Raw genomic sequence first — 20287 nt, forward strand, 5'->3', positions numbered from 1 at the left:
TGCAATCTGATTGTATTGTATGTGTGCAGCCTAGAAGGAGATCAAAATATTATATACCCACAGGTTAATACAGTACATCGGGGAAAATATCTTAAAGGAAAACTTAATTTTTAATAAACATACAGTGAATATATAAACTGCTACACAGGCCATTGTGTAATTTCATATTATTAAAAAAAAAAAAACCCTACCATTTCAGTTTGCAGGCATCTACACTGATCAGCCATAACTTTGACCAATGACAGATTAAGCGAATAACATTGATTATCTTGTTACAATGGCATCTGTAAGTGGATAGGTTAAGACCCCTTTCACACTGAGGCGGTTTTCAGCCGTTTAATGCTAGAAATAGCCTCCAAATAGTGCCTGTAAACCACCTCCAATTCATTTCAGTGTGTCTTTTCGTACTGGGGTGGTGCGCTTGAGGGATGTTAGGAAAAGTCTTGCAAGCAGAATCTTTGGGGTGGTTTGGGAGCACTCTATTTAGCGCTCTGAAAACACCCTGCCCATTGAAATGGATAGGCAGCGCTTCCAAAGCGTCTGAAAAGCGATTCGGAAGTGCCGCAACACTGCACTTTTAACCCCTTCTTTGGAGCTAGAAAGTGCCCCACTACTGGCTGAAACGCGCCGCTTAACCACTTGCTTACTGGGCACTTAAACCCCCCTCCTGCCCAGACTAATTTTCAGCTTTCAGCGCTGATGCACTTTGAATGACAATTGCGTGGTCATACAACACCGTACCCAAATGAAATTTTTATAATTTTTTTCCCACAAATAGAGCTTTCTTATGGTGGTATTTAATTAGAGCTCGGAGTTTTATTTTTTGCTAAACATACATAAAAAGATGCAAAATAAAAAAAAATAAAAAATCATGTTTAATAGTTTGTTATAAAATTTTGCAAACAGGTAATTTTTCTCCTTCATTGAAATGCGCTGATGAGGCGGCACTGGTGGGCACTGATAGGCTGCACTGATAGGCTGCATTGGTGGGTACTGATAGGCATGGTTAAGGCGGCACTGATAGGCACAGATAAGGCGGTACTGATAGGCACAGATAAGGCAGCACTGATGGGCACAGATAAGGCGGCACTGATGGGCAAAGATGGGCACAGATAAGATGGCACGGATGGGTGGCACGGATGGGCACGGATAGGTACCACTGATGGGACTGATGGGCACTGATAGGTGGCACTGCTGGGCACTGATGGGCAGCACTGCTGGGCACTCGTAGATGACACTGATGGGCACGGATATGTGGCATATGAGGTGCAGCACTGTTGAGGCAGACTGTGGGCACTGATGGGTGGCACTGATGGGTGGCACTGTGGGCACTGATGGGTGGCACTGTGGGCACTGATGGGTGGCACTGTGGGCACTAAGGGGTGGTACTGATGGGTGGCACTTTTACTATATGTTGCACTGGCAGGGGCCAGGTGGGCACTGATGACTTGGCCGTGATTGGGACTGAAGTCCCTCTCACAGCCGCCGGTGATCGGCTTTTTTTTTTTCTCAGCGTGAGAAGGAAAATAGCCGATTACCGACTCTGTTGTGATCACATGATCAGCTGTCATTGGCTGACAGCTGATCACGTGGTAAGGGGTCGGGATCGACCCCTTGCTTCGATCTGTGATCAGGCGAGTCTCAGACTCGCTGGTCACAGAGCGCGCCGCGCGTGCACGGGACGACTTCAATAGACGTAGTTCCGGCAAAGCAGGTCCACGCTGTAGGAGTCATTCGGCTATAGCGCAGATCCCTAGTGGTTAAACAGCAGGAAAACACCGCTAAAACGAGCGCCACTTTAGCGCTAATGCGGCCGCTGCTCCAGTGCGAAAGGAGTCTAATAGGAATCAAGCCACATATCAAGCTGTGATAACAGGAGGAGTGTGGATGCGGCGATTGTGGTACCCTGGAGGCTGATCCCGGAGCAGACCGGTGGATCTAACCCAGCATCATTTATCAGCTTTGGGATCGGAGCAGGATCCTTTTTCATTTCATACATCCCATCTAGCAGTGTTTGTATTTGGCTCTAGTCTCCAAGGTCTGGTTTTTCATACTGACATTAAGGGTCCTTTCACACGGGGCGGATCAGTGGATATCCGCTTGCTCAGCAGGGATCGCCGGAGTGATCTCCTCTGAGCAGGAAGATGACAGGTCTGTCTCTGCACACTGTGCAGAGACGGACCTGTCAAAGCGCCACTCTCCCCTATGTGCAGGGGCGGACTGCAGTGTTCATCGTCATCCGATCCAATGATGGATGGAAAAATAGCTTTTTCCTCCATCACACTTTTTCGGATCGGATCGGATGTCAGCGGACATGTCACCGCTGACATCCGACACTCCATAGACCTCTATGGAGCATCCGTTCAGGTCCGCCTGAAAAGCTGACAGGCGGACCTGAACGGATCGTCTGTGTAAAAGGGGCCTTACAGCTTTATTGCTATGGTGGAACGGGGACACAGATCAGTCCTACGTCCCTTATTGGGTACTTAGATTCAGATTATGTATGTATGAGGATGGAGGCATGTTTGTTTCAGCTGCCTGTCTGTGCTGACAATGTTGTCATATTTTAACAATTGAAATGGTGAAGATGTTTGATTTTTTTATTTAGTGTTTGTTTTTCAATGAAGCATTTTCTATTTTTCATATACGCCTCAATAATCCTCTTTGATTCTATTGAGGATCTGTAGTCCTCTTTATTATACAGTTCTCCATAGGGCAGATTTGTGGAGTGCACGACTAATAGTTGTCCTGTGGACAGATTCTTCCACCTGAGCTGTGGATGTCTGCAAGTTCCTCCAGAGTTACCATTGGCCCCTTGACTACTTCTCTAGTTAATGCTCTCTCCTTGCCCGGTCTGTCAGTTTAGGTGGACGGCCATGTCTTGGTAGGTTTGTAGTTGTGCCAAAACCTTTTCGATTTTCAGATGATGGATTGAACAGTGAGCTTGGAATATTTTTATTTTATAACCCAATCCTGCTTTAAACTTCTCCAGAACTTTATCCCTGACCTGTCTAATGTGTGTTCCTTGGCCTTCATGATGCTGTTTGTTCACTAAGATTCTCTAACAAACCTCTGAGGGCTTCACAGAACAGCTATATTTATACTGAGATTACACACAGGTGGACTCTACTACTTAGGTGACTTCTGAAAGCAATCGGCTCCACTAGATTTTAGTTAGGGGTATCAGAGTAAAGGTGGCTGAATACAAATGCATGCCACACTTTTCATATATTTATTTGTAAAAAGTTTTGAAAAACATTTATAATTTTTCCTTCCACTTCACAATTATGTGTCACTTTGTGTTGGTTTATCACATAAAATCCCAATAAAATACATTTACATTTTGGTTTTAACATGACAAAATGTGAAACATTTTAAGAGTAATAAGTACTTTTTCAAGGCACTGTACAGTCTATGGAGTAAAGCATGATTGTTATACTCACTGTGGAAGGGATTAATCCTCTTGTGTAAAAAGGCTGTTTGATCCTGTATGCATAGATCCATCCTCCCCTTCTTGCGTTGCCCCCAAAACATGTCCGGATAAGACAGAGTAAATGGAGTCAGGCGGCACATGCTCAGTTTGGTGTGTATTGCTAGAGGGTTTTTTCTTCTTGGGAGGGTGCATGTGATCAACACAGGGCCAATTGGCACTGTCCAGATAGAGCAGCCTTTCTCAACCTTTTCAACACAGAGGAACCCTTGAAATAGTTCTCTGGTCTCGGGGAACCCCTGCTAAATTTTAGAAATCTACAACTAGTGTGATGGTCAGTGGAAAGAATGGTCCTTACACTTGTGGTCATTGGGAAGAATACCCTCCTTACAGATAGCTAAAAAGATCAATGGTGTGAGTGGGAACTTATCCGAGAGGCAGAAATTGCTCAATGCTGAAGGAACCCCTAGCAACCTTTGGAGGAACCCTGGTTGAGAATCACTGAGATAGAGGGTCAGGGGTCCTGAATTTCTGATAGGACAGCCAGTGCAGTATGAAAACTCCTACAAGCTTTAACCAGGCTTTGATAAAAGTCACAAGACTGCTTTATAATGTTGATGAGAAAAAGTATTTTTGCAGTTTATATTTACTAAAATGATTGCACTTCCGTGTTCTGTGTACTAAGGGAGACCAGATATAGTGAGTGCAGGCTCCTGGGTTTAGTAACACTTAAACAGAAGCTTTTGTAATGAAGATCAGTCAGTGCTGCTCCCCCTCTCCTTGTGCAGGGTGACTGGTCTTGTATCCGCCTTACTGTCGTTTTCTGCAGGCAGCCTGTAGTGTGTATACCTTTTGAAGTGTTTCCACAATTTTCCTGTCTGCATTCGGAATGCTCTTCGGAGTGCATTTTCCATACCTCCTCACTACTGTGCAGCAGTTTTGTGCATTGCACTTGGTCGCAGCAGAGACCCTTGGGCTTGCATGGTCATCTTTGGTGGGAGTAGCGTCTGCCGAATATGTTGAATTTTTGCAGTGGCCGCAATGCTGTACTTTGCAACTGCGGCACATGTACTGCCTTGAGCGGCTGCGTATTAGTGTACAGCGAGCAGGTAGAGGGTGGTAGAACTGTGGCTCGTCTGCCTGGTTTTACCAATCTCCCCAGTCCACTGATGTCAATGAGCCCTTAAATAGCTTTTCCCTGCTTCCTAGACCTAAATGAGCATTTAACCCTTGCAGAGCGCGGGCAGCCCACAGCGGGGGAGCATTTTTCCTTTCCCTAGAGATTGGCTTTAACAATGCCTTGGCTGATATACAGCTTTTCTCCATCCCCCCCCCCTCCAAGAGTTTTTTTTTTTTTATTTTTTTTTTAATGTTTGTTCCTCAGCTGTCCTTCTTTTTTCTATTTCCCTTGGCACTCATCTAAGCCATATATGATGCTTCCTGGTAACAAATACTGTACTGTAATAAGATGGCTGTAATAAGCCACTTGCCATTGTTTATCTTTTTGTGTAAAAAAAATAAATAAAAATAAATAATAAAAAAAAAATTCTTTGTTTTTGACCGACCCGTAAAAATATTTACAAAGCTGGGCCCTTATGAAGTGTAATAATAACAATAGGAGGCTGCAAAAGCAATTTTAGGAAATGTTGATTAGAAAGTCTGACTTTAGTTGTACCCTTGGAAGGTTGTATGATTTTGTAGTGTTTTTTATGTATTTTGTATGTGTATTTGCTTATATCACACCCGCGGGTCAGAAATGTAAAAAATTTGCCCAAATCGAACTTTCTTTTTAAGCTGTGCAATACGCATTGCATACATTGCAACACAATGTATCCTTTCCTTCTCCTACTTGTTTTTTGTTGCCCTGCAGCATTTGAAAGTTCTTCCACTTCTCTAGTATGTCAGTACATTACATGGAGATCCAGTTACTATCTCCGGAATTTACAGTTTTCTTACGTGACTGGGTTCCTAAGGTACTCTGGGTGTCTACTGGATTTCATGGTGATGATAAAACTACATAAGCAACGAGCACGAGGCCATTGTTCGGATTATTTATTTATTTCAGGTACTTGTATAGCGCCGTCAATTTACGCAGCGCTTTACATATACATTGTACATTCACATCAGTCCCTCCCCTCAAGGAGCTTACAATCTAAGGTCCCTAACTCACATTCATACATACTAGGGACAATTTAGACAGGATTCAATTAACCTACCAGCATGTCTTTGGAGTGTGGGAAGAAACCGGAGTACCCAGAGGAAACCCACGCAGCCACAGGGAGAACATGCAAACTCCAGGCAAGTTTAGAATAGAATAGAGCTTAGAAAGGCTGTACCATGAAGGCGGCCATACTTGAATCAAAATTCCCTGCCCAATCAGCTGTATTTCAATCCATGTACGGGCACCCTGGTTGTATAGAAGTCCATTTCCTGATCGACTTCGGCACAACCTGCCTGTTGGGTTTTTCTCGATTGATCCCTGCTGTCAAAACACAGTAGCACAGTGGGAGGATTCCACATCCAATGTGTGGATGGCGGAATCGGATGATTAGTGTATGGGCTGCCCTAGACTGACCTCCCAGGCAAATACAAAATACACAACATCATATAGCTTTGTTAGCATAAATCCATCCTTACTTTTTTATTGCAAGCAGCGCAAGTACCTACATTTGAATGTCAGCCTCTTGCAGTCCATGTACAGCAGAGCTCAGAGTAATGGAGGGAGAAGCAGCACAGGTAGCCAAACCATTTTGCCGCAGTGCAAGGAGCATGCTGATAAGAGGAGATATCGGAAAGTGGAACTTCTCTCCCAATCAACATTGATTATTTTTAATCCTCTTGCTGCTAGCAATTAGTAAATGGTTAGGATTGTATTTATATAATTTTTACTTGTTTTAAACATATTTTACATTTACTTCCTGGTTTCTTGCCTAGGCAAATTATGTTACATACAGGCATACCCCATTTTTAAGTACGCAATGGGTATTATTTACTAAAGCTGGAAAGTGCAAAATCAGGCTCACTTCTGTATAGAAACCAATGAGCTTCTAACCCCAGCTTGTTCAATTAAGCTTTGGTAATAAAACCTGGAAGCTCATTGGTTTCTTTCAGAAGTGAGCCTGATTTTGCACTTTCCAGCTTTTGTAAATAAACCCCATTGTGTACTTAAAAGTGGGGTATGCCTGTAGTTACATAGTAGGGGAGGTCGGAAAAAGACACAAGTCCATCAAGTCCAACCAATGTGTATGATTATATGTCAGCATTACATTGTATATCCCTGTATGTTTTGGTTGTTCAGGTGCTTATCTAATAGTTTCTTGAATCTATTGATGCTCTCCGCTGAGACCACCGCCTGTATTGTACATCCCAGGCAGTGGTGGCCGGTCGATAAGGAGCGCATTGGTGCTACCCCCTGAGCTTTGCCAGGGAGGAGTGCTGCTTTGACATGTTGACAGTTGGTTAAATTATTTATCGCAAATTGGTAACAAGGTGAAGTCGTTTAGTCCCACTATTACACTGTTGGCCATGTTGTCATTTCTTAAAAAATGAGAGGAATGGAAACTGTAGTTCGTTCATATGTGTGTGCGGCGCCCGACTAATGGGTGTCTATTGGGTCCATAGACGTTTGAAGGGCATGTGATTTGAAGCTGAGTACTGTGGTTGGCTTGTTTTGGATTGTCCACCCCGAGCCCTCCCTCTTTTGCATTTGGTGAATAAATGTTGTTCTTGTGTTTTTGGTCTCGTGTGATTGAACCATTCTATGTGAGTCTCATTCCCGGCGAGGTGTCTCGAGGAGAAGGAAGGTTTTGGTTTTGTCTTGGCAGCAGTGCCCCTTCACAGGGTGTTTGGATGAGGGGAGGATGGGGGAGCTTGGACCGGATTGCCCCATCTTGCAGATTCGGCAGCGGTCTCGTCACTGATCCCAAGAGTCTTTAGGAGAGGAGGATGGGTTTTCTCAACTAAGCACACTCTCTCCTGGATGCGTGCCTGACCTATGGGCACATGGACTCCAGGAAATAAATGCAACAGGAATCATTTGCCCTTACTCGAGATGGCCACAGCCATAAATACTGGGGGGGGGTTTCAAAGTTATTTCTGGAGACATGGCTGGATGGGGGAGTTTGTTTTGAATATTAAGAATTAATTAAAAAGTGCTCAGATACAGTGAGGATCCGCTTGAATGACAGAAAGATGAGTTAACTTGTTCAGATCCATGCTGTAGCCGTCATTCGGCTACAGCACCAGGAGTACGCCCTCCCATGCCTGAGTGGCCTGCATGCTCCCTGAAGGGTGCACGCGGCGCTCTCTGTGATCAGCGAGCCTATGAGACTCGGCTGATCACAGATCGGAGTAAGGGGTCGGTTCTGACCCCTTAACAAGTGATCAGCTGTCGGCCAATGACAGCTGATCATGTGATGTAAACAGAGCCGGTAATCGCCTATTTTTTCTTCTTGTGCTGACAGCGGAAGGAGAAAAAAAAAGCCAATCACCGGCGGCTGTGAGATGGACGTTGGTCCTTGATCAAGGAAAACTGCCGCCAGCTCATCTGTGCCACCTGCCAGTGCCACCTAGCAATACACACCAGTGCCGCCTACCAGTGCCCACCAGTGCCACCCATCAGTGCCCATAGTGCCACCTATCAGTGCCCACAATCAGTGCCTCATCAACAGTGGTGCCCATCAGTGCCACCCATCAGTGTCACTCATCAGGGCCCATCAGTGCCATCTTATCTATGTCCATTAGTCTCCCAGTGGGAGACGATATCTGTAAGTGTTACTTAAAGTTGTTGTAAAGGCAATTTTTTCAATAAAATAACAATAAAACCCCCTGTTTTTTTCCTCAGAGGATTTAACTGATAGCAGCAGGAGCCAATGACTTCTGCTGTTTTCAGAGTCTCCGATGAGACCAGTAACAGAGAGCAGTGACTCTGCAGATGGGGACAGTGCTGCATCGAGAGAGGACTCCGGTATTGGAGTTTTTTTTTAAAGGGGTTGTAAAGTCGGAAGGCTTTTTATCTTAATGCATTAAGATAAAACTTTTGTGTGCATCAGACCCCTAATACTTACTTGAGCCCCATCTCTTTCCAGTGATGTCCACAAGTTCCTCGGCCGTCTGATACTCTCCCTCCTGATTGGCTGACTATGATGGTATCAGACAATCAGGAGAGAGGGTGGGCGGGGCCAGGCTGGGGCTCCGTGTCTGAATGAACACAGGGAGCTGTGACTCGGCTCTGGTGCTCCCATAGCAAGCTGCTTGCTGTGGGGGCACTCGACAGGAGGGAGGGGCCAAGAGCAGCAACGAGGTAACCGAGAAGGAGGATCTGGGCTGCTCTGTGCTAATTTACTGCAACAGAGCAGGTAAGTATGACGCACTTTTTTTACTTTAATCCACGGGTTTTTATTTTTTATTTTACCACTACTAATCCTTTATATTGGCTTTTAAAATTTACAAATGCAGCAATTTAGAATTTAGATGAACGGTTTAGCATTGGGAAACACTTTTTGAAAGATAAAATATACAACTATATGGATCAGACCAAAATGAGGGACAAACGAGGAAAGAGACAGAGGGGCGTTGCTCCAAATCATGGTCAGTCCCTCTAAATCAGGGACAGTTGGGAGCTGTGCCCTTTCCCACATTTTTTTAATTGGTTAGCCTGTAGATTGTTTTACAAATACATGGAGAAACAGTAGTATATTGTGTCAGACTATCAAAGCAAGAATTTGCAAAGTCATTGAGGTTCTCAACTACTTAATCACTAGGCACCTTTAATATGCAGGTATACTAGATATCCTTTCTGCAGGGTATGTACATATACTACATTCCAAGATGCTCTGGAATAACCATGTAGGCATCATGTATAAGCTCTTATAATCGTTGTATGTGTCTCTTCCACTAATACATCACTGTCCATTATCATGCAATGGAATGAATTGATCGCACTTCTTTGCAGCTAGCTTGTAACTTAAAAGGCACATTATTTCAGCCTGTCTATTGACACCTGTTGGGGGAAGGGCAAATAGTAGTGAAATCCTGCCTTGTAACCAGACCTGCAGGCTCATGGGTGGGGAGGATGATGACCATTTTCTAAAAAGTATGGATGAACAAATATTTTCCTTCGTGGAAATACATATTTGTCGCTTAGACCTCTTTATCATGGTCATTTTGTTTTTAGCTTTCTTCGTGTTCCTATGTCTTCCACCTAGTAGATGCATGTTAAACTTGCATAAAATGGAATTCTAAATTATACAGGAAGTTGGAAAAAATAATAATAATTGACCACAGCAGATTGACAAATAACATTAGCAGTATTAAATGTATAATAATTTGCGCATTAATGAATTGCAGCTTACAGTTCTATACTAGGGGTGCAACGGATCAAAAAACGCACGGATTGGATCTTTTTTCGGATCAGCAAATAATAATTTGCAAAAACCTGTGAAAATTCCACCACCATATAGTCCCCACTGTAATATTGGCTGAGTATGGGTGGGTATTGGCAGGGTATTGCTGGGTATTGGCAGGGTACTGCAAAGTATTGGCAGGGTACTGCAGAGTATTGGCTGGGTATGGAGGGATGGCTGTCACAGAGCAGCGCTGTGGGCACTACAGATCCAGCCCACATCGCTGCTTCCATCCGATCTCTTCCCTCCACTGTACAGATCGGTACAGAGAGGGCAGAGAGGAACCGGCGTCATGTCATGGGTGTAGAAAGATGGCCGCCGATTCGGAGCAAGGTCGAAGCTGCACCCTTTCCTAAGGCCGAGACCACGGAACGCTCCGCAGATCGCAGTGTTTACCGATCCGAGCGGGGTGACCCGTTCGGATCACGGATCCGATCGGTGACGATCCGTTGCACCCCTATTCTATATAGTTGAAAAATGACACAAGTCCATCTAAAGAAGTTGGAAAGGCTCAAGGTGTTTACCTTCTTGCATTCCATGCAAGTAAGTATGACATGTTTGTTATTTTAAAAAAGATGCCTTTAATATTACTTTAACCAGTAGAAAAAGATAAATGCATAGAAAATCTCCATATACACTATCCTGTACTGAGAGGATTTAGGCCCAATAGAGCATGGTCCAATTTGACTGATACTACAGCCTGTTAAAGTTGCTAGAAACTCAACTGCTGCATTATGAACGGAAGTATAGCTTCTGTGATCTACGGAACAGGTGGGACTTTTAGGTTTAAAGTGGTTGTAAAGGTAAAAGTTTATTTTACCTTTCAAGTGTTACTAAACCCAGTACCCTGCATTCACTATATCTGGTCTCCCACCGTACACTGAACATGGAAATGCAATTATTTTAGTAAATATAAACTTCAAATACTGCAGCTGCTGAATTTTAATAATCAGACAGTTACCTGCCCCAGGGTCCAGTGATGCGGGGGAAAGAAGTCTCCCTCTCCTCTCTGCGGCGCCGGCATTGTAACTGTTGGTTCAATCATGTGGGACCTGTGACGTGTCATAGATTATTGCGTGAGCCGCGTGGCGTGCCGTGACTGGCCGGGCAATCGTCTGGGACCTGTGACAGATCCCAGATGATTGCCGAGAGGGAGGGGGAGAGGTTAACTTCCGGCGCCGTGGGAGCTGGATGCCTCTAAAAAGAGGGTTTCTGCCCCCCCCCCCCCCCCCAAAAAAAAATGACATGCCAAATGTTTTTGGGTGGAACTTTAAATACCTTTTCTTATTAGCAGTATATAGCAGTCTTGTGACTTTTTTCAGTTTGACTGAGCACTGGTTAAAGTGGTTGGAAACCCTTACAACACACTTTGACCTACAGGTAAGCATAGATTAAGGCTTACCTGTAGGTCCAAGAAATATCTCCTAATCCTACACGGTTTAGGAGATATTTGCCGAAAGACAGTCACCACATGCGCCGTAGACAGCGGTGTGCAGGCGCACTGAGCGCGCCGCTGTCAACAGCGATATGCCGCGAGTGGCGGCTTCCGTGCGCATGCGTGGGAGTGACGTCATCGCGGCTTCGCCAAATGACAACGAGACCCACCGAGAAGATGGATGCGGCAGTAAAAGAAAGGGAGGATCAGAGATGACAGGATCAAATAGATTTTTTACATAATGTACAGGATTAACCATTTATGTTCCACAGGGAGTATAAAAAGCTTTACTTGCATAAGGAGACTGATTTTACTGTTGTGGTTTTAATAATACTTTAATGCATTCTCTGCATTAAGGTAAAGAAACTTTTAAAAGTAGCCCGCTATCCCTAAATACTCACCTAAGTCTGATTTAGATTCCATAGTTGGTGGAATAGTGTGCCTACTTGGCCACACCCCCTCCAGCAAGTATTGGAGGAAAGGGGGTTAAATTTGGAGATGCAAATTAGATACCATCGCAGATGTAGTTTTTGCATTATTTCCCATGTTTACATTCCTAGTGGACTTGTAAATTGATTGGAATGCATATTCTCATTGATTGTGGGTGAATGTTTTCCCTACATCCATTTCCCAGGCTAAAAATGGTGAAGACTTAAAGAATGTATTTTTATCCTGCAGCAGAGAATAAAATGGAGATATTCCCCCCCTTTCAATTCTCTGCGTATCTGGTAGTAATTTGCGATTTTGCATGGAAGGTGGCAAGAGAATGAAGGATTGTGATGGATTGTGATGGAAGTATGATGCAATTTGAAGATAAGTATAATAGGCTTTGTGAGATATCTGATATTCGTGTTGGAGCTTTAGGAAGGTTTTCAGGGAATCATTTCTAAAGAGATCACGGAGCCACAAAATACCTTTTGCTAGTCCAGTGGCCCAACAATAAATTAGGAATAATTATATTACATACCGGTGTTGGTATAGGAAGAGTGGTCATCCGATCAGTGTTAGGTAGGGTTTGTGGAAATTCCCAAGCAGAAAACAAGGCTATGATGGTGGGCGATATGTGAGGTACATTTGGTGGTTTGAGGACTGCTGATAATTAAAAGGTTAGTAGATTCTTACCAGGTATTAGAGCTGCATGATCAATTGTTCATTTTTTTTTTTTTATTGTGATACAACTCCCCTCCCGATCGTAATACAGCATTTCTCTGATTCTATGTAACAAGTGCAAAGCCTTCTCTGCTCAGAGCTGTCAAAAGAAAAAAAAAAGAAAACTCACCCATAATAAAGAAATAAAGAGAAACAATGTATATCTTGGTTCTTTTAGAGCAAAGGAATGAACGTAGGTCTGTAAATGAAGTTGGTTTAACCACTTAAAAACTAAGGCTTTTTTGACACTTTTTGCTTACAAGTTAAAATCAGTTACTTAGAACCCCCAAACATAATAAATATATATATATATATATATATATATATATATATATATATATATATATATATATATATATATATATATATATATATATATATATATATATATATATATATATATATTTATTTATATAATTTTTTTTTTTTTTTTAGCAGAGACCCTAGAGAATAAAATGGAGATCGTTGCAATATTTTATGTCACACTGTATTTGCACAGCGGTCTTTCAAAAGCAATTATTTAGGAAAAAATATACTTCAGCGAAAAAAATGAAACGGTAAAGTTAGGCTTAATGTACACAGGGCGTTTTAAAACCTCTCCTGAATGATTTAACTTGGCAGATAGTAATCAAAGTTTAAAAACGTCAGTTTTGTCGCGCTTAGCCACATTTGTGTTTTAGAATTGCTTTTTTTTTATTAGTCAAAAATGTAAAACGCCTGTAAACGAAACATGTTTCCACGCATTTCAAATGCCTCTGAACATCCATTCTGAATGCTATTTTTCTTTCCAAAAAATGCTTCTAAACTCAACTATCTATAAACAACTATAAACGACCCTGTGTACATGTACTGATAAGATAACATAGAGGAGAGATCAGGAGCAGCTGAAAAAAACACCCAAGTGCTCCTAAACATCTGTTTACCAGCAGCAGTGTACATGAAGCCTTAGCCCAATTTTTTGTATAATGTGAAAGATGATGTTATGCCACTAGAATCGCGATCTTTTTTCTAAGCAAAAAAAAAAAAATAGTCTTTCTCATTTTGTCCTGAATCGTGCAGCTCTACCAGGCATTAATTCAGCCTCAATCTCTGCTGAAAGGGAAGTGGGGTGGTTGGACAAACCATCCTTTACATTGGGCAAGTACAGTAGAAATATTATAATCTTTTAAAACCATATGCCCAAGGCCACCCGCTTTCCGATGTTTGGTGAGCCTACTAAATGCCCAGCAGGCTTTTTTCCCCTGCCAGAGATATTGATTTAGTATAGAATTATTGTTAAAGAGGTTGTAAACCCCCCCCCCCCCCACAATTTTGTCCCATGTAAATCAGCATAAAAAAACCCTGATGAACACTGCTTGTAGATATCTCCTTACTTAGTATTGTTGTAATCCTTTTTGTTCTTTAGAATGATGTCACTGAGCATGCCCAGATCTCCCCTGATATATGGCACACTCTCTAGGTGCTTATCTATCTGTTATCAGGACTTCCTATGGCACACAACACTGAACTCCCAGCAGGCTGCATAATCACTCAGAGCTTCCTTCTACACACCATGTGACCTCACATGCTGTGTAAGGCAGGGCATGGAACAGAAATAACTGCAGTCTCATCAGCTGAAGCTGATAAAACTCACACAGGCAAACTCTAGATAAGCAGCACAAGTAAATACTATGAAATAAAACAAGTCAGCTATGAACAGGGAAGCAGGGTTGCTATAGAAACGTTGGATTGAGAAGGAGGCTCAATGTAAGGGCGGAAATACACTCCACTGTGGACTCGGAAAGCAATACTTAAGATGGTGCTGCAAGGAAACATCAGCAGGAGGAGCTTCCAGTCCTGTGCTGTTGATCACATGTTTAAAAAAAAAACAGCCTTCGAAATACAAAGGAAAAAGTAATAAATGTCAAATAAATGTTTTAAATTGTCAAATATGTATTTGAACTCAAATCTTTAAAATTTTTGGGCGAAAACATGGTGTTGGCTATTTAGGAGGAGGTTTTGCCGATCACAGCCTGTCATGCCCCTCCAGCTGTTGTCTATTACTTTTGTGTGTTTGGAATTACAGGGGGGTGAATCCTCCATTAATCAACATGTAATTGTCCTCCCCAATTGTGTGGGCATAGAGAAGGAGGGAAGGAGTGGGTCGTCATTTACCCTATACACCCACATGTGGGCTTCACAACCCAGGGAACTGAAACTGGAGCATGCTCAGTAGATGTGACAGCAGCTGGATTACACAATCTCAAACTCCAGTGGGGACACGGACAAAGAGGGAGGAACAGTGAACAGCGGGATCAACCATTTTTTTTTTTACAGAAAACAAATCTCATTGAGACCGAGTATGAACAGCATGTACTGACAGTTTTTAATGACGTGGGTTTAGTGGCACTTTAAATTATTAAAGGACATCTGAAGCCAAACCATTTTTTACTTTGTTTTTTTTTTTTAAGGTTTAGTTAGAGGAGGTAATGGTTAGAATTTCTGTCATGCTTTTTTCTGTATGTCTCTGCTTAGATTTACCAACTATATTTGTCCTGATAGCCATTTTCATTGTGGCAAAAAGTAAGGAAAATCTAAAATTTTACAGCTTGTCATCTGATAGGAGAAATCTTTCAGTGGAGACACCTGTTCCTTTGACAACTGCCTAAGGGGGGGCTTCACACCTTTGAGGGAGTGAAAGGAAATCTTCTCAAAAAAACAGGAGTTAACCATTCCATACTCTTATCACAAAACTAAAAATAAAAACACTTTAAACAGGTAAATGGCTGCTTGAAAGAACACCAAAAAATACCCACTGGCATGATTGTCCTAGTGTATAAAGTTAGATTTTTGCTCCTTTCTCCTTCTTTTGAGTGTGATAGAGTTCATATAGATTTGAAATATATTAAAACTATTTGTTGCCGCTTCTCATTCTATATGAAAAAAGGCACTGAACTAGAAAAAAGGCCTAGAGAAAAATATTGACTAAACCATGTGAAGTTGGTTTGTCAAGAAGTGCTTGATTCACCAAAGTAGTGCTTACTGAAAGATGAACTATATTTTGATGCGTCCCTATATTTTTAAGAACTTTGTTGGAATAATCCAGTTTCTTCCACTGGTCCCCCACCCTTACTATCTGATCTCCTTCATACCACTTTGCAGTATTTTAGTTATCACGCCATTAGCAAAAACTCCTTTGAAAAGTCTGGCATATGGTCACATCTTGGATTTTTCCTGACCCTTGGTCACTAATTCCTTGTACACACGGTCGGACATTCCGACAAAAAAATCCGTCAGATTTTTTCCAACGGATTTTGTCCTAACTGGTTTTGCATACACACGGTCGGACAAAGCTGTCGGAAAATCTGATCGTTCGTAACGTGATGACGTTCGTTCGTTATGATGGGACTACATTGAGGCTAGTAGCCAATAGCTTTGGTCTCATAATTTGATCTGAGTATGCGTGGCACTTTGTCCAATCGGAATTCTCTACAAATGATCGGAAAAAGTCAGATTGGATTTTTTTGACGGAAAATTTGAAATCCTGCTCTCAAATTTTTTGAATTTCCAACAGAAAAAGTCCGATAGAGCCCACACACGATCGGATTTTCCGACAATATAATCTTATCGGACCTTTTCCATCGGAATTTCCGACCGCGTGTACAAGGCATAATACTTCCACTTTGAGGTCCCAATGTTTCTGTTTTTAATTTCAGATTTTTAATGGAACTTTATTAAATTATGACAAACCCGGACTTCCGGCCGGATGTGATCGAGGCAGCAGCGTGTCTCCACAGCTCCGCACCTCCGGATCATTATCCGACCGATTCTGAGCCGCCATCCGCTACCGAACACCGGCATCCGCTGGGGGAAGGTGAGCTGCAGCTGGGGATGCCATCTTCCGCCGCCCGAAAGGGAGCTAGAGCGCGCAGGGACCAGCGCCATTTACATTCCACGGGAGGCACGGAGCTAAGCCCCGCCCCCGCCATCTTGTCTTCCCCGTCAACCTCGCAGCGTGCAGAGCATACAGGGGGGGGGGATGGCGCAGCCGAGGGAGAAGGAAGGAGCTGAGCCCTTGTCAGTTACGGCCTCAGCGGTGGATACTGATGCCATTACCAGGCCAATATTGGAAGCCATCAGCGCAAGTAAAGCTGAACTTGTGGGCCGTATAGACCACCTCTCCTCAGAATGCAGTTTGATCAGACATGACCTGGACAAGATAAGGGGCCGCCTAACCACTGTGGAAACGAGGGTGTCAGATGTGGAGGACACGTCCCACAGTTATGGGGCTCAGCTAGCGGAGCTCAGGGAGCAGGTCAAAGCGCTGCAACATAAGGCTATTGACGCAGAAGATCGTCAGAGGCGTAATAATCTCCGAGTGGTGGGGCTGCCGGAAGGCGCTGAAGGTGACCAGCCTGCGCATTTTGCTGAACAATTCTTTAAACAACTGCTGTCTATTGCTGAGGTGCCGCCTACATATGTGGTGGAACGGGCGCACAGGGTCCCGACGGGTCACCGACCCCCAGGAGCTTTCCCTCGGCCGTTCCTGGTCCGGTTTTTGAATTTCTGTGACCGGGATCTGATCCTGACCCGAGCCAGGAAGGTCCCGGAGCTGCGCCATGGTAATGACAAGATAATGCTCTTTCCGGATTTCTCTGCAGCCACGCAACAGAAGAGGAGATCTTTTACTGAGGTGCGACGTCGACTGCGTGACAAAGAGATAAAGTACAGTATGCTCTATCCCAGCAAGCTCCGGGTACAATACAAGGGGGCTAAGTTCTTCGAACATCCTGAGGAGGCCAGGGACTGGATGGACAAGGAATTGTGAGTGCATTTTTCTTCGGCTGGTGAGAAAGTTTTCCCTCGGAGCTGTTATGTCCTGGTAGTGCTATCCCTCCAGAGTGCACGGCGGTGTTTTATTGCGGTGCCCACAGCTAACACGAATCAACTATACCTTGTTTTTCCCCTTTTCTTTTCCCCCTTTTTATTTTGGCAATAAGTCTCAGACCACTTGGCCTGCTCCTTTTGTGGTTCTTGAACCTGTGGGGGGAAATAATGTTGAGATCTGCTCCTGGGGATTCTATACTCACAGTTGCATCTGTTTTTCTTCTTCGCTGTTTTGAAGACTGGACTGGCCTCGCTCGTCTTCCTTATTTTGCCTTGGGGAAATTCTGGGGGATGTGGGCCCACCTGCCTTTGAGTATGAGAAGGGGGAGGGGGTAGCTCGTGTACCATGAACCTGACAACGGGTCCTCTTAGAAGGGTGGCACCTGTTTGCGTGCTGGGGCGGAGGCTCATTATACCCTGCTACATGGCTCTTATGTGAGTTGGAGCGTCAATGTGGAGTGGAAGAGGACTGACTTTAGTGCTGCAGGACTACCGATCACTGCGGCATGGCAGTGCCATGACCACAACTGTTCTCTTTGTGGTGTTTGTGGGGTTCGGGTCAAAGCTAAATACCGGACTGGTTGGGGTTGTTACTGGTATACAGGCAGGGGGGGGGGGGGGGGTTTCAGGGAGTCACAGCTCAACTGGGGAAATTTACTATAAGGTATCAATGCAAACTTTGTGTATTTTATGTCTGGAATGCACTTATCCTGCCTTTAGACAGATGCCTCGATATATGTATGGTCAGCATGCTTAATGGCGGATGATGTAAAAATTGTTTCATGGAATGTCCGGGGGTTGGGTCATCAGGTAAAGAGGGCTGCTGTGTTTAAATTTCTTAAAATGTCCAAGCCACACATCATCCTTCTACAGGAGACCCATCTTGATGGTAGCAGGGTCTTAGCTCTGCGCAAACCTTGGATACAGAGAGCATTACACTCAACGTACTCCACCTTCGCCAGAGGCGTTTCGATCTTGATTTCTAGAAATGTTTCTTATAAAATTCATCAAGTTATCTCTGACCCAGGAGGCAGATTTGTGGCTGTAGTTCTGGATGTCTTTTACAAACGAATGGTATTGATTAATGTGTATGTCCCGCCACCTTTTCAGGTCAGGGTGTTGTATGATCTCTTGGCCAAGCTTGCACCGTATGCTCACCTTCCTGTGCTATGGTTGGGGGATTTCAATGCCGTTCTTGATGCGGCCTTGGATACCACCAACCCGCACAGGGGGGTATCGGCTGATCTGCTCGGTTGGTGCTCGGTGACAGAACTGGTGGAACTGTGGAGATGGAAACATCCGCTGGAGAAAGGGTATTCGCATGTATCGACGACTCACAAGTCGGCGGCGAGAATTGATTTAGCGTTTGGGAACAAGTTACTGCTGCAATATGTGACTGGGGTGACTTACCAAGCGGGGGGACTGACAGACCATAATCCACTTGAAGTTACCTTGACATTACCATCAGGGGAGAGGAGGGGGGGTTGGAGGCTCTCCCCAGGCTGGATTCACAATGACTTGGTCCAGGATCAGGTATCAGGGGAGATGCATACATACTGGTCTATAAACGCTGAGTCGGCTGACCCAAGTGTGGTATGGGATGCGTTTAAAGTGGTGACGCGGGGGCACTTTATTTCGGTTATAAAAATGGCCAGGGTGGCTGATGGGAAAGAGGTGGACGACTTACTGCAACATGTAAATCAGGAAGCCAGGGCGCACGCGGACTCTCCGTCAGGTGCAACATACGAGGCCCTGTTGGAGGCGAGGCGCACGCTCTCGCTGCATTTCACGAATCAATCCCGTGCGGACACAGTTAAACAGGCCCAGACGGTCTTTGCAGAGGGCGACAAAAATGGGAAACTATTGGCAATGCTGGTGGCTGATCGTGGCTCCCTCACCTGTGTCCCGGTTCTTAGGGAGAAGGGTGGGGGACTGATTAGCGAACCGGGGGCTATCATGCAGGAGTTTGTTCAATTTTATTCTGCACTGTACTCCCCCATTCCTCCCTATGACCAGTCAGCATTGAGTTCATTCTTGGGTGACCTACCTATTCCTAGGCTTTCCGATGTGGACCGGGACCTTTTAGAAGCCAAAATAACGCTTGCGGAGGTACAGACAGCGATTTTTGCATTCCCCTGGGTAAGGCCCCTGGCCCGGACGGGTTCCCAGCAGACTTTTACAAAGCTAATGTGGACCTGGTGGCCCCCCGACTTCATGCACTTTTGAGACACTGTCTTGAGCAAGGTTCCCTCCCGAATTCTATGATGGAGGCGTACATGGTCCTCTTATTGAAGCCGGAAAAGGACCCTTTGGAATGTGCGTCTTACAGACCGATTGCCCTGCTTAATATGGACTTAAAAATTCTCACCAAAATACTGGCCAGACGTTTAGCTACGGTGCTTCCCTCGATAGTTAATATTGACCAAACTGGCTTTATGCCGGGTAAGTCCACAGACACGAATTTAAGACGACTTTTTACCCATTTACAGATTAAACAGAATGCACACGCATCCAGAGTTGTGGTCTCCATAGACTTTGAAAAGGCCTTCGACTCTGTGGACTGGATGTACATGAACACAGTGTTGGAGGTCATGGGGTTCGGTCCACAGTTTCGAAGATGGATAGCGATGTTATATACTCAGCCGAGAGCGGCGATTAAACTGGGTTCGGCCACATCTGACTTCTTTGCAGTGGGCAGGGGGACGAGACAGGGTTGTCCTCTCTCGCCCTTTCTGTTTTCCTTGGCTCTGGAGCCGCTTGCTGTCGCATTGCGGTCCTCGAGCAACATTGGTCATATTAGAGTGGGGACGATTGATGAGACTCTTGCATTGTATGTGGACGACATGTTATTATTCCTAAATGACCCTGGGGAATCTTTGACAGTGGCCTTGGGGATTATAGATCATTTTGCTCAGTTTTCCGGGCTAAGGGTAAACTGGGGGAAGTCCTCAATTTTACCCATTGATGCGGCGGCAAGGGATAGGGCGAACCCCGGGATGGCAT

General features: G+C 44.3%; 1 protein-coding gene across 1 annotated transcript in view; it reads left to right on the forward strand.

Annotated features, from left to right (window-relative positions):
- Window positions 1–20287, forward strand: part of CELSR2 (cadherin EGF LAG seven-pass G-type receptor 2) — a 142062-nt gene that overhangs the window by 23932 nt on the left and 97843 nt on the right. The window contains exons 2-3 of the mRNA XM_077484453.1: window positions 16585–17221; window positions 19614–19726. Of these exons, the coding sequence (XP_077340579.1) occupies window positions 16585–17221; window positions 19614–19726 (750 nt within the window). The remainder of the gene's footprint in view (window positions 1–16584; window positions 17222–19613; window positions 19727–20287) is intronic.

The sequence above is a fragment of the Lithobates pipiens genome, unplaced genomic scaffold (genome assembly GCF_037356315.1).
Source record: "Lithobates pipiens isolate NorthernLeopardFrog02 unplaced genomic scaffold, aLitPip1_a1.2 Scaffold_16, whole genome shotgun sequence".
Lineage (NCBI taxonomy): Eukaryota > Metazoa > Chordata > Amphibia > Anura > Ranidae > Lithobates > Lithobates pipiens.